This window comes from Theropithecus gelada, chromosome 10 (genome assembly GCF_003255815.1).
Source record: "Theropithecus gelada isolate Dixy chromosome 10, Tgel_1.0, whole genome shotgun sequence".
Classification (NCBI taxonomy): Eukaryota; Metazoa; Chordata; class Mammalia; order Primates; family Cercopithecidae; genus Theropithecus; species Theropithecus gelada.
In genome coordinates this window covers 13413835-13426577 of record NC_037678.1, presented here as the reverse complement: position 1 = coordinate 13426577, position 12743 = coordinate 13413835, and the positions used below count along the sequence as shown (strand labels likewise).

General features: G+C 51.6%; 1 protein-coding gene across 1 annotated transcript in view; it reads right to left on the bottom strand.

Annotated features, from left to right (window-relative positions):
* IL2RB (interleukin 2 receptor subunit beta) overlaps positions 1–7672 on the bottom strand; it is a 46184-nt gene extending 38512 nt beyond the window's left edge. The window contains exon 1 of the mRNA XM_025400213.1: positions 7604–7672. Coding sequence (XP_025255998.1) covers positions 7604–7609 — 6 coding nt within the window. The 5' untranslated portion in view covers positions 7610–7672. The remainder of the gene's footprint in view (positions 1–7603) is intronic.
* Positions 7673–12743: the final 5071 nt, after the last annotated feature.

The following is a 12743-nucleotide window of genomic DNA, read 5'->3' as shown; positions in this document are numbered from 1 at the left end:
ACTGCTCCTGGCTGCCTGGCAGTTCCTGGAAGTTTCCAAGCTCTTCCCTGCCTCGGGCCCCTGCCCACGTTCTCTCGTCCCAGGCCTCAGCCTGCGGTCACTTTCTCAGGGCAGCCTTCCCAGCACCCCATGCATCTAAAGCGGACGCTGCCCTGCTCTGACCATCACTGGAGCAGGTGCTTGTATTCCTAATGGACTGGGCATAGGTGGGAGGATTTGCCTGGTGCCTGTCTTCCTGGCTGGACTGTGGTGCCTCAAGACCACAGGTGAAGTGCATGGAGTCCCACAGCTTCTCTGAGCCTAAAGCTTGGTGTGACAAATGCATTCAAACTGCGTTTGTTGAAAGATGGGAAGGAAGGGAGGAAGGGAAGGGATGTGGGAGCGAGGGAGGGCAGTCCTGGTGTTGGGCTGAGGCGGGTCTGTCCCCCTTGCATGAGTTCAGTAAGGATTTACTGAGCACCTGCCGGCAGCACCATTCTGGGCACTGTGGGAATGACAAGGATGCGTGGGATTTGAACTCTAACTCAGGGTACCTTCTCTTGGTATGGAGGTAGGACAAATATGCAAATGATTATAACTAAGGAAATCGTGTCGATGTGGTGACCCTTGGCCTGAACTTTCAGAGCAGTCCTCGTATCACGTGAGAAGAGTAAATACATGTGATTTGATTCTAATCTGGCTAAGAATTTATTAAAGAAAGTAACGAGACAGAAAAAATACTTTTTCAGGCTGTCTGTGCAATTTCGTCTTTAGAAAATGTGGTCATAATGAGTACGAGAGGCATAGAGCATTCCCAGTTTGAAACGCCAGTAAATGACAAAACACAAAAACACAAACCCAAAAATAGAGCCTGGCTTGGCTGGAGCCATAGGGGAGGCTCCAGAGGATGTGGCATCAGTGCTGTGGGCAGTGAGTCATTGTGCAAAGGCAGTGAGGGCTGGGTCCCCATCCCACCTTGGCCACTTCCTAGCTGTGTGATCTTGGATAAGTTCCTTTACCTCTGTGAGCCTCTGCTTATGCATCTGAAACATGGGACTACTCACTCCTCACCTCTTAGGTTCATGGGGATGGCATGAGATTGTGCACACAGAGAAGCCAACACCCACAGTTCCTGGCGTGCAGGAGGCACCTGAGGAAGGCTGGGTTCTTCCTCTTCTCTGGGAGGATGGGGATGAGTGTTCCATAGGCAGTGATGGGTCAAGAGAAAGGGCCCGAGACAGAGGGAGCTGCAGGAGCCAAGGCACAGACTAAGTGGTTGAAGGCAGGTGGGGAACAACAGTTATCGCCAGAGCCTAATATTTCACCAGCTCCTTCTCCTTCCCTCCATGCGCAAGGCCAGAGGGGCGCCGCTTATAGAGGGGTTCTGCTTACAGAGGAGTTCTTGCTTACAGAGGGGTTCTGTTTACAGAAGGGTTCTGTTTACAGAGGGATCCTGTTTACAGAGGGGTTCTGTTTACAGAAGGGTTCTGTTTACAGAGGGGTTCTGTTTACAGAGGGATCCTGTTTACAGAGGGATCCTGTTTACAGAGGGATCCTGTTTACAGAGGGGTTCCGTTTACAGAAGGGTTCTTGTTTTCAGAGGGGTTCTTGCTTACAGAGGGGTTCTGTTCTTGCTTACAGAGGGGTTCTTGCTTACAGAGGGGTTCTTGCCTACAGAGGGGTTCTTGTTTACATAAGGGTTCTGTTTACAGAGGAGTTCTTGCTTACACAGGGGTTCTGTTCTTGCTTACAGAGGGGTTCTTGCTTACAGAGGGGTTCTTGCTTACAGAGGGGTTCTGTTTACAGAAGGGTTCTTGTTTTCAGAGGGGTTCTTGCTTACAGAGAGGTTCTTGTTTAAAGAGAAGTTATTGCTTACAGAGGGGTTCTTGCTTACAGAGGGGTTCTTGCTTACAGAGGGGTTCTTGCTTACAGAGGAGTTCTGTTTACAGAGGGGTTCTTGCTTACAGAGGGGTTCTGTTTACAGAGGGGTTCATATTTGTTAACAGGACCCAGCCATGTCGTCCTTCACTCTGCAGACAGAGCAGTTCTTGCACACAATTCTTCAGGGGCTCCCCACTGCCCTCAGGACCCTATCCAAGCATCCTGAGTCTGGCTTCAAGGCCCTTCCTAACTGGAGGCCCACACCCCATCTTGAAGATCCCCCTTTGCATCCACTCCTCTGGCCACACAGAATGCAGAATGACTTGCACGCCTCCCTCTCCCCCCAGGGTTTGCCCCCTCCCTGCCCTGCATGTGGCATCCTTCCTTTGCCTTCTTATCCTGCAGACTCATCATCCTTCAGGCCCCGGGTTCACATCCTCTGTGATGCCTCCCAGGCCTTTACCCTTGCTTTCTAATGGGGCTAGTTACCTGTCAAGAGGCTTTCCTTCTCTCCCCAACTAAAGTGGGTGCTCCCCAAGGGCAGGAACTGAGTCCCATTCATTCTGTATTTCTTTATGCTGCCTGGTATGTGCCTGGAGCATAGGAGGTGCTTAGTCATTGTGATGTGGATGGAAGGGTGGTTAATGGATGAATGGAAAATGGACTGATGGATGAACAGAAGAAGGATGAATGGGAGATCATGGAGGGAATGATGGAGGGAGAGAAGGAATGATGGGGGACAAGGATGGATGGATGGATGGATGGATGGATGGATGGATGGATGGATGGATGAACAGATGAACGGACAGACAGATGGATGGACAGACAGTAGATATGGATGGACAGAATAACAAGACTCTTTCAGGAAGACCAGAGCACAGCAGAAAGGCCCTGAAGAAAACCAAAGCAGCTGCAGGAAGTTTGGTGTTTGCCAAGGTTGGGGGTGAAATGAGCTACCTGTTTTGCAGAGGAGATGGGCTGTGTTTTACCAGCTGACATCACAGAAGATATCGGTCCCAAGACCTAACAGGAGAGCAGCTGAGAAGAGCAACAGCTCCTCATAGACAGGGATGGACACTCGAGGCCAGCAGTGGGGGCAGACTCTGCACTGTCCCCACTGCCCCCAGCCGTGGAGAGATGCGTGTCTGCCACAGGGGAAGCAGCACCACCCAGGGGCTGGGGGAATGACAAGCTTGGCCACTTGGGGGTGGAGAGTCTAGAACCCAAGCCTCCATCCCTCTCTGTGGAGGCACCATGGGTGTTGACTTGCCCCTTCTGGCCACCTCTCAGTCCCAAGAGTGCCACATTTGGGGTCCTCCACCACGAGGTCACTGCTTGACGTGGCTCATGGCCTCCCAGCCTCACTGCACGGGCCACACACTTCCCCCAGTTCCTTTCCTCATTGTCTCCACACACAGATTCCTGCTGCCTTTAGGACTTTACTGCTGATCTCCAAAGAGATGAAGCAATTTCAAAGATAAACACGCAGCAAATCCAAAGAAATCCTGCAAAATCCTGGGAGCGCCTTTCTCTGGTTGGAAGCTGGGCACGTGGTGGGATGATCCTTCCAGCCTTTGGAACTTCTGATATTATGGATGAGGATAGATTTTACTACCTCCCAAATTCTAGGACTCACGCTCTTTTATGGGGGCAGGGGCTGGGGACAGAGGCTCGCTCTGTTGCCCAGGCTGGAGTGCAGTGGTGCGATCTCAGCTCCCTGCAACCTCTGCCTCCCAGGTTCAAGCAATTCTCCTGTCTCAGCCTCCCAAGTAGCTGGGACTACAGGTGCGGCCACTCTGCCTGGCTAATTTTTGTGTTTTTAGTAGAGACAGGGTTTCACCATGTTGGCCAGGCTGGTCTCGAACTCCTGACCTCAGGTGATCCACCTGCCACAGCCTCTCAATGTGCTGGGAATACAGGTGTGAGTCATCACGCTTGGCCTCACGCTCTTTCGTTCAAATAATGTTTATTGAGGAGCCTCTATGTGCCAAACTCTTTTTCTAGATGCTTAGGACACAACAGTGAACAAAACAAAGATACCTGCCCTTGTGACGCTTACAGTCTAGTGGGGAGTGGGGTGAGAAACAGACAATAAACATAAGGACTTAGTAAGTTTCACAGGAGGTTAAAAGATGACAAACTCTATCAGAAAAGAAAAAATGGGAGACAGAGAATCAGGAGTACAATTTTAAACAAGGCAGTCGGGGTAGATGGACCTCACAAGAAGGTAATGGGAAAATCTGAAGGAAGGAGGGAGGGAGCCAGGCAGAGCTGGAGGAAGGATAAAAACTACGGAATGCTTCCTGAATATGCGAGGCAATTTATAACTCCCTGAAATGTGCCACACGATTCCCAATGCATGCCTTTGCCCACGCTAGACTGTAAGCTCCACGTGAGAACAGACTGCTTGACTTATTCCCAAAAAGTATTTATGGGATTTATAGATGCGATTGTACAAAATAGAATGCTGCTCACAATCCTCTTCTTCACCCTTCCTCCTAGAAAACTCCTACCCAGCCTTTAAGACCCAAACACATATAGTCAGAGTTGGTTGCTCCTCCTTTGAGCTCCCTACTCTTGCGTCTTATATAAACCTCTTTTATAGCCTCAATACACTTTGGTTCCCTCGTTCTACTGCAGGTCAGAACCTTGCCCTGGATTGAGAACCCACAAGGGGATCTGACCTGTTTGAGCTATGTATGGATCCCCAGAGCTCCTGGAACAGACGCTCGGTTAACGTTGTCAGAATTGAAATGACCTGTCACTGCTTTAATGCTCCCTCTCAAGTAGGTGGTTTGCATTTCTTGGACCTTTGGCACCTCAGTTGAGGCTCCTTGGTTGTGAGCAAGAGAACTCAACTTCTATTAGCTAAAGGTAAAGTTTAAAAAAAAAAAAAAAAACAAAACAAAAAAACAAAAAAAAACATGGGGATGGAGGCAAGGGGCTAGAGCCCCAACCAAACCTGCAGGAAGGAAAAGCCAGGGTAGCCCCAGGACCTTGGCACTCGCTGTGCTTGGGATCCCTGGCTGCACCTCCTAATGCACTGAGTTCCATCAGCTCCCAGCTGTGGTTCTGCTTCCCAAATCTGCAGAGCAGGACTCAAGCTGGCCCCGCTAGGGTTAGGGCCTCCATTGGAGCTATCAACCACCCAATAGGAGCCAGAATGAGGTAGAGAGATGGGCCCGAGGGTGGGGTAAGGGGCTGAGGTTTTGGGGGTGGGCAGTGGTGAGGGTTCCCTGGAGAAGAGGAGATCTTGTGAGCCTGGGGCCACACCCAAAGTGCCTCCTTCACTGGGCCCATTCCCCACCCAAGCCGCATTTCTAATAAAGGCCTTGTTTTGTAAGAATTTTTAAATGCTTTAACTGGAAATTGACAAATTGCCACATGTAAGAATTGGCAAATTGGCAAATTTTTAAAAGCTTTAACTAGAAATTGGCAAATTGCAACATGTAAGAATTCTTCAATGCTTTAACTAGAAATTGGCAAATTGGTAAATTGCACCATAACCCATTTCAAGCTAGCATTGTGATGTCTCTGAACCTGCGACTGGGAAGACATGCACGCAGTTGGCTCTGGTGCAGGCTGGCTCCAGCCACTATTGGCTGTGGGGCTGAGGACACAAGGCTCCTCATAGACTCCTGTAAGGAGTCCTGCCCTGTCTTGAGAACCACCCAAAGAGTTTGAGGGTGTGTCCCATCCTCCAGCCATCCTCTGAGAAGTCATAGCTCAGGTCCTGGATGAGCTTCCCCTCTTTCCCAGGAACCATTCCTTCCTTCCAGTGTGGCCCACTGGACAAGATCCAATATCCCAGGTCCTGCAAAACCTGGCTCCTTCCGGCCTCTGGGTCCTTCTTTCAGTTCCTGGGAGGGGCTGAGCAGCCACCTACCTCCTGGCCTTGACCTATATTGGCCCCGCTACCAGCTGTGCTGTGTCTCTCATCTTTGGGTCTCAGCTGAACCACCTTTTCCTCAGAGAGGCCTTCCCTGACCACTTCTCCCTCCCAAATTTGCTTCTCCCTTGATAGCACTTACCCCATGCTGAAGCTCTGCTGTGACTGTGTAATGTCTGTCTCCCCTATTAGACTAGAAACTGCATGAGGGCAGGGACCGTGTGGGGTTTTGGCTCACCACACTGTTCTCTGTGCTTAGCACAGGGCCAAGGCTATAGAATGGGAATCAATCCATAATTATTGATTGGGTAAACAAATGACACATGAAGGAAGGAAATTAATCAGTTTCTCTGTACTTCAGTTTCTTCTTCTGTAAAGTAAATATAAGAAAGTGTCTACCTTAAAATAATTTTTAACATTTATAGAGCACCTCCTATGTACCAGTATTTTGCATATACTTACTCCTTTAATCCTCACAACAGCCGTTTGGGGTAGATAGTGTTAATATCATCCCCATTTTACAGGTGACAAAACTGAGACACAGAAAGTTTCAATGACCTTCCCTAATTTACTCAGATTTGAACCCAGGCAGTGCCTCCAGCAGCCTCAGCCTTAACCACACACTAAGCTGCCAAAGAGGGGTTGGGGAGGGGTCCCAGAGGTGGTAACACTGGCTGCTGTAGCCTTGCTGCCCCAAGAACTTGAAGCCTCACGAGCAGAGCCAACTATTGCTAAACACTATAACCAGGAGATGCTCAGGGATCCAGCTGCCTCTCACATCTGGGAAGCTTTCCTGGAACCAAGACACCCTGGCTGAATCAAGTACCCGCATCTGACATTGTGGCCAGAGAGCTTTTACAAAATGTGAACCAACCGGACTCTCGACAGCTTCTCCCCACCCCACCCCAACCTGTGGGTGAGACTCTGATCTTGCCTGGGGCTCTAGCTATCCCCTCAGGGTTCACGGGTAAATCTTGCTTCCCCAAGGTTGGGTTAAGTACAGTCATGTGACCAGCTCTGGCCAATGAGAAGCGAGGAGAGGCTTCTGGACAGAATAATCTCTGATTCTGTTTCACTCACCCTTGCCATATCCATGAAATGGAAGGGTTCGTCGCTGAACCCTTTTTTCCGTGAAGCTGAAGGCCAAGGGAGCTGAAAGCCTTGCCACTGAATGCTGAAACTTAACTTTCACTGGCTACTTTAGAGGTAACATTCATAGGTCACCATGGTAATGGTGGCTTTGGTTGTTTTTCAGGAATTGGACCAGCTGAAACTGGTTGAGACCCTTCAGCTGGGCCGTATATGTGCCCAAGAGATGGCCATTTGATATTGGAGGACCAAAAGCTCCACCCACAGATCAGGCTAATGCATCCATTTTCTGTATGTGTCCTATGAAATGCCATGAACCCCAACTATGCTTGTACAGAACAAACCAGTTACTTCATTCTTCCCCACTGCCAATCACCTGTCCCCACACCTTAGACCACCCACTTCTCTAACCCGTTCATATCCTTAAACCTTATCTTTGGGGAGGTAGATTTGAATGCTGTTCTCCCACCTCCTTGCTTGGCAGCCTTGTGAATCAATCCTTTCTCTTTTGCAAAACCCAAGTCACAGTGATTGACTGCACACTGGCAGAACAGATTGGGACCTGGTGGGTGACACCTGGACCCAGAAGAGAAATCTCATGGCCACCATCTTGGGACAGCCATCCTGTGGCCCTAAAGGAAGCTGGCTGTATTAGTTCGTTCTCACCCTGCTGTGAAGAACTGCCTGAGGCTGGGTAATTTAGAAAGGAAAGAGGTTTAATTGACTCACAGTTCCACATGGCTGGGGAGGCCTCAGGAAACTTACAATCATGGTGGAAGGCAAAGGGGAAGCAAGGCACCTTCTTCACATGCTGGCAGGAGAGCGAAGTGCAGAGTGAAGGGGGAAGAGCCCCTTATACACTCATAAGACCTCGTGAGAACTCACTCACTATCACGAGAACAGCATGAGGGTAACCGCCTTCATGATCTAATCGCCTCTCACCAGGTCCCTTCCCCAACATGTGGGAATTGCAATTTGGATTACAATTCAAGATGAGATTTGGATGGGGACACAGAGCCAGATCATATATCACTGGCCTAAGGGCAAAGCTGTTGTGCTAAGAGTGGAGATATGGGACAGACCCAGGTCCTTAGTGAGCTGCTGAGCTGCTGAATTGACAGACCCTGAGCTTCCCTACTTGGGAATTAGGATTACTTTTCTCTCTTGCTGCTTTGGGTTGAATATGTGTACCTTGCACCCAAAAGCATCCTAACAAATACAGAGGCTAGGTAGCAAAAAGCAGAGGAGGAAAGGGAGGCTTCTGCAGGTTCTTAGGTTTCAGAACAAGGAGAGCCCCACCAGAAACTTTGGGAGAGGCTGCCTTGAGCCCTCTCCTGACATTCAGAGGAGCTCAGGTGAACTCAAGGAGCGTCACCCCCAGGTGACGGCGTGGGGCGGTGCAGAGGGGAAACAAGAAATGAGTTAGGGTTGGGATTCCTGGCCAAAGTGATCCTGTCCCTTCCTCCCCAGGCTGACCCCAACAGGTCTGGGACATCTGAGCTTCAGAGGGGCCATTCTTCTCTTCCTGGGCAGAACCCTAGGAAGGTGCCTGAGACCCCAGGGAAAAAATGGCCCCAGGGTGTATCTGGGCAGATGGGGCTGGGTGAGACAGCCCTCAGAGAGGCAAGGAATTTGTGTACAGGCAGCACCCAGGTGTCCCAAGAGGGATGAGGACCCGGGGGGGCACTGTGGGAGTGAGCATGATTCAGCAGGTATGGGAGTGGGACCCAGAGCCCAGAGCAGACAGGACATTGCCAAACTCAGCAGAGGATACGTGGACATGGAGTGCCCCAGCTCCTCCCTACTGGCAGGGAGGGGCACTTAGATACAGCCGCAGGGAAATGTCGGGGGGTGGGGAGGAATCCCAGCTGGCCAAAATCACATTTCTTTGACTTCAGCTCATGGAAATGCCTAATGGGAGTGAAATTTACTCAGAGAAATAAAGCACAGCCTATTTTGTATACATCTGCATGTGTGGCATCCATTCCTTCCCCCCAGCAGTGAAGAGCAGCCAGCCACCTGCAGGAACTGCCGCACCCTCCCACCCTACTGCTGACCTGCAGAGGGTCCCCTCTTTCCTCCACGTGCCTGCAGCAGGCCCTCTCCAATGACCCCTTCCTCCCCCGAAGCAACCCTACTTCTGCCGCCAATGCCACCACCTCCAGGCTGCAACCCCACAGCCCACCTGACTGTGCGCTATGACCCCAGCCCCCAGGTGCTGGCCACCACCGCCTCCTGTCCTCCTGGGTCTGAAGGCCAGCTGCTCCAAAGCCAGGCCAGCTTAGCCCCGCGCACTCTTGACTCGTGTCCTGGAAATCCCTCCTTCCTCTCTGGCTCCCGCGGCCACCCGCTGGCCTCACCCATAATGTTCTTGACATCTGTTTCTGGTCATGTTAAGTTTCTGCCTGTGTTTCTCCTTTCCTCCAGACGCACACGTGGCAGTATGTGGCTACTGTGATGGGCCTGCCAAGTGGAGGTGGAGGCGGGGAGAGGAGAGGGGGCTGCAGGGCCTCCTCCCTGGCCAAGGAGTGTTGCTTCTCACTTCCCTCCGCACCTTTCCCAGGATGCTCAGAGAGGTCACTCATCAAACCCATGCCGTTTGAGCGCGGCTGTGTGCCAGACACTGCTAATACCCAGATACATTGTCACACTCAGTCCTCTGTCGGAACAAAGCCAAGACTCACAGCGAGGAAGTGACAAGCCCAGGTCATATTATAGGAAAAATGTCATGCGCCCTGAGCCAGGAGCTGGTCTGAGGAAAGGGTGTACTGGAATCAGAACCCGCACTCACCACCTCTCTCAGGCTTCCCCAGCCCTGTCCCGTGCACTTAGTATTCTCTGGGACAACCGCTGCTAGCTTCACGTTTTCTGCCCCACTGCTACTTCTCCATGGGTCCTGGTTTGGGGTTCTGAAAATAGCCATGCCCCTGCAGCCTTGGATATCCAGAAGTCCTCAGTGGGGTAAGAGAGAAGGGCTTTTGCATCTGATGTTACGGATAAGGACAATATGGGGGCCCCAAAAGGCTAAATGATTTACCCAGCACCCTCCAGTCCTCCAGCCAAACAAGGGACTCTCCTGAGCAGAGCTGCCACAGGAGCCCACCTCCTGGCACCCCGGCCTGCTGACTTCCCGCTGTCTAACAAAAGCCTTGTAGGAGAAACACCCTGGTAGACCCTTAATCCAAGCTGGACCCGCCCTCCCCCACCCCTCCGCCTCCCCGGCTGCCCTCCTCCCTCCTCTCTGCTATTGAATCTCTCACCAGCTTCAAAGTCAATTGGGGACATGCTTCCCCGTCCAGGATGACCTCATGATTCACCCAGTTTCTAGGCGTTCTATATCATCCCCTGGACCACGGCACAGGCCTCCTCACTGCCTCCAGCTTCACCTTCTGCAGCCTATGCTCCACCTGGCTGCAGAGTGATCTGCCTCTTAAAGATGCCCCAGCACCTAAGAGGTCAGCCCTAGACTTAGCCTGACATTCCATGCCTTTCCTGTCTCAAACCCCATTCTGCTCTCCTTGCCTCCTTTCCAGACATTTATCTAACCTACTGGTCTCTCCCACTGCCCAGAGCATAGACTACATTGGTCCACCTGCAACCTTTTCCTCTCATTGGCTCCTTCCCCCATGTCAAGTGCCTTTGAAACTCCTATTCATCCTCCAAGGCCTTTCCCAGATGTCCCCTCCACTAAGAAGCCTTCCCAGATCACCACATCAGAATTCTCTACTCCCTTCCCCACACTCCCATGTGGCAGAGGAGCTCCAGTGCAAATCTTCCCAGGAAGGCTGAACACTTTCAGACACAACCTAACCTAGCCCGTGAAATGGATCCAGCCCACCTATCCAGACAGCAGGTCACCAGGGACATGGTCAAGCTAAAATCCCTGCACCAGCTCTGCCCCTGATTTTAACTCAGGTTCCCATCTAATCACCCTTTTCCCCTCAATCTTCCCATCTCATCACCCTTTTCCCCTCAGTCTTCCCTGTATTTGTCCCAGGTCACTCAACAAAATGATGGCAAAGTGGGCATGAGGTCGCCCTGTCTCAGGTACACTTCTTGTCAGGGGTATTTTTCATTTCCCAAGGCTGCTTCCACTCTTGACCCCCCTCTCCTTCCCCTTCCTCATTGCCTAACGTTTCAGGTGGAAAACATTTTCAAAATACGTAACTGAAAGCGATTGCCCAGAGGTGGTTACACGGGCATTCAGCCAGCTTGCTGAGGTTACCAGTACTAAGCATGGCAGATCTCCTGAGGGATGCTGTGCCCCACAGACCTGGCAGCAGGATTGGGGGCCTCCAGTTTCCCAGGACCTTTGCCCAACCCCCGCCAAGAATGTGCCTGTTGGGAAAAGCTTATCACAAAGATCTAGTGGCTCTTAGCACCCATCTGGGCCATGCCATTGAGTCAGAAACCTGGACCTAGTGCAAAAAAACCTGGCCAAGACAGTCCAGAGGCCACATCTGAGCCCTGGGTGGAGGAACGTGTGCAGTGGGTCAGATGGGATGACAGAGAGACAGCCAGCCTCTGTTCCCTGAACTAATGTGGCCTGGAACTGTCTGGGGAACTTGGCTTCAGTTTACAAAGGACAAACTTCAATCCTCCTGCAAGCACTTGGCAAGAAGTTTCAAAGCTTTGCTGCCTCAGCAATCAGCAGATGGCTCATCCTGGTGCTATACATGACAAAAGGCTCCTGGCTGGCACTCTGGGCGGTCTTTGTCCCGAGGGCCGGAGCTGGGATGCTGGTAAGGCCGACTATGTACAAATAGAGCCTGCCAAGAGACATGCTGTGAGATCGCTCCCTTGGGTAGCCTCTGACATGGGAGGAGCCTCTTTGGCAAGAGCTGTATGACACTGAGGTGCAGCGGGAAGCCTCCCTTCAGTGTCCGGGGACCTCCGAGGAAACGGAGACCTGTCTGGCCCTATAAGGTGGGCTGCTGGGCTGGGCTGAATCCCGGCATAGGTGCAGATGGTCGGTTCTTGATAGCACACTTCTTCCACCTGGTGCCCAAAAGCCAAGCAATGCACCAGGGACAACACACAGGAGGGCGGGATGCCCCGTCAAGTCTGTCGGGAAATCAGCGTGGGTCACTTTAAATATATTTATGTGAGTAGCCACCAGGTTAGTCTAGAGAGTCCAAACTTGACAACATATTAGAAAGCCAGGCCGGGCGCGGTGGCTCACGCCTGTAATCCCAACACTTTGTGAGGCTGAGGCGGGCAGATTACAAGGTCAGGAGTTCAAGATCAGCCTGGCCAATATGGTGAAACCCCATCTCTACTAAAAATACAAAAAATAGCCAGGCGTGGTGGCGGGTGCCTGTAATCCCAGCTACTTGGGAGGCTGAGGCAAGAGAATCACTTGAACCCAGGAGGCAGAGGTTGCAGTGAGCCGAGATCGCACCACTGCACTCCAGCCTGGGTGACAGAGCGAGACTCCGTCTCAAAAAAAAAAAAAAAAAGGCACACCCTATCAAGATGTTCCACTATACAATGTAGTAGTGTGTGTTTTCCTGCAGAGAAGATCCAACAGTTCTCTTAATTAAACTCAAAACATGTGACAGGGTCCCTGGGGCGGGAGGTAGGGGGGCTTGTGTGTACCTCACTGGAGCATAAACGGCACAGGTGCTCAGCTCTGCGCCACACAGTAGGGGCTTGGTAGATGCTGAGCATGAACGTGTACTCGTCGGGCAACCTGGCATCTGATCCTTATGTCCACCGCATGAGGTAGATTACCATCATCCCCATTTTACAGACAGGAAACCGAGGCGCAGAGATGTGGGGACTTGCCCAAGGTCACAACCAGAGAGTGACACGGCTGACTCTATGCTGGTGCCACTAGCTCCAAGGCGCGCCGGCTGCGTGAGTGACCCGGGGGCTCGCTTCTTTGTGAGCAGAAAGAACCAGT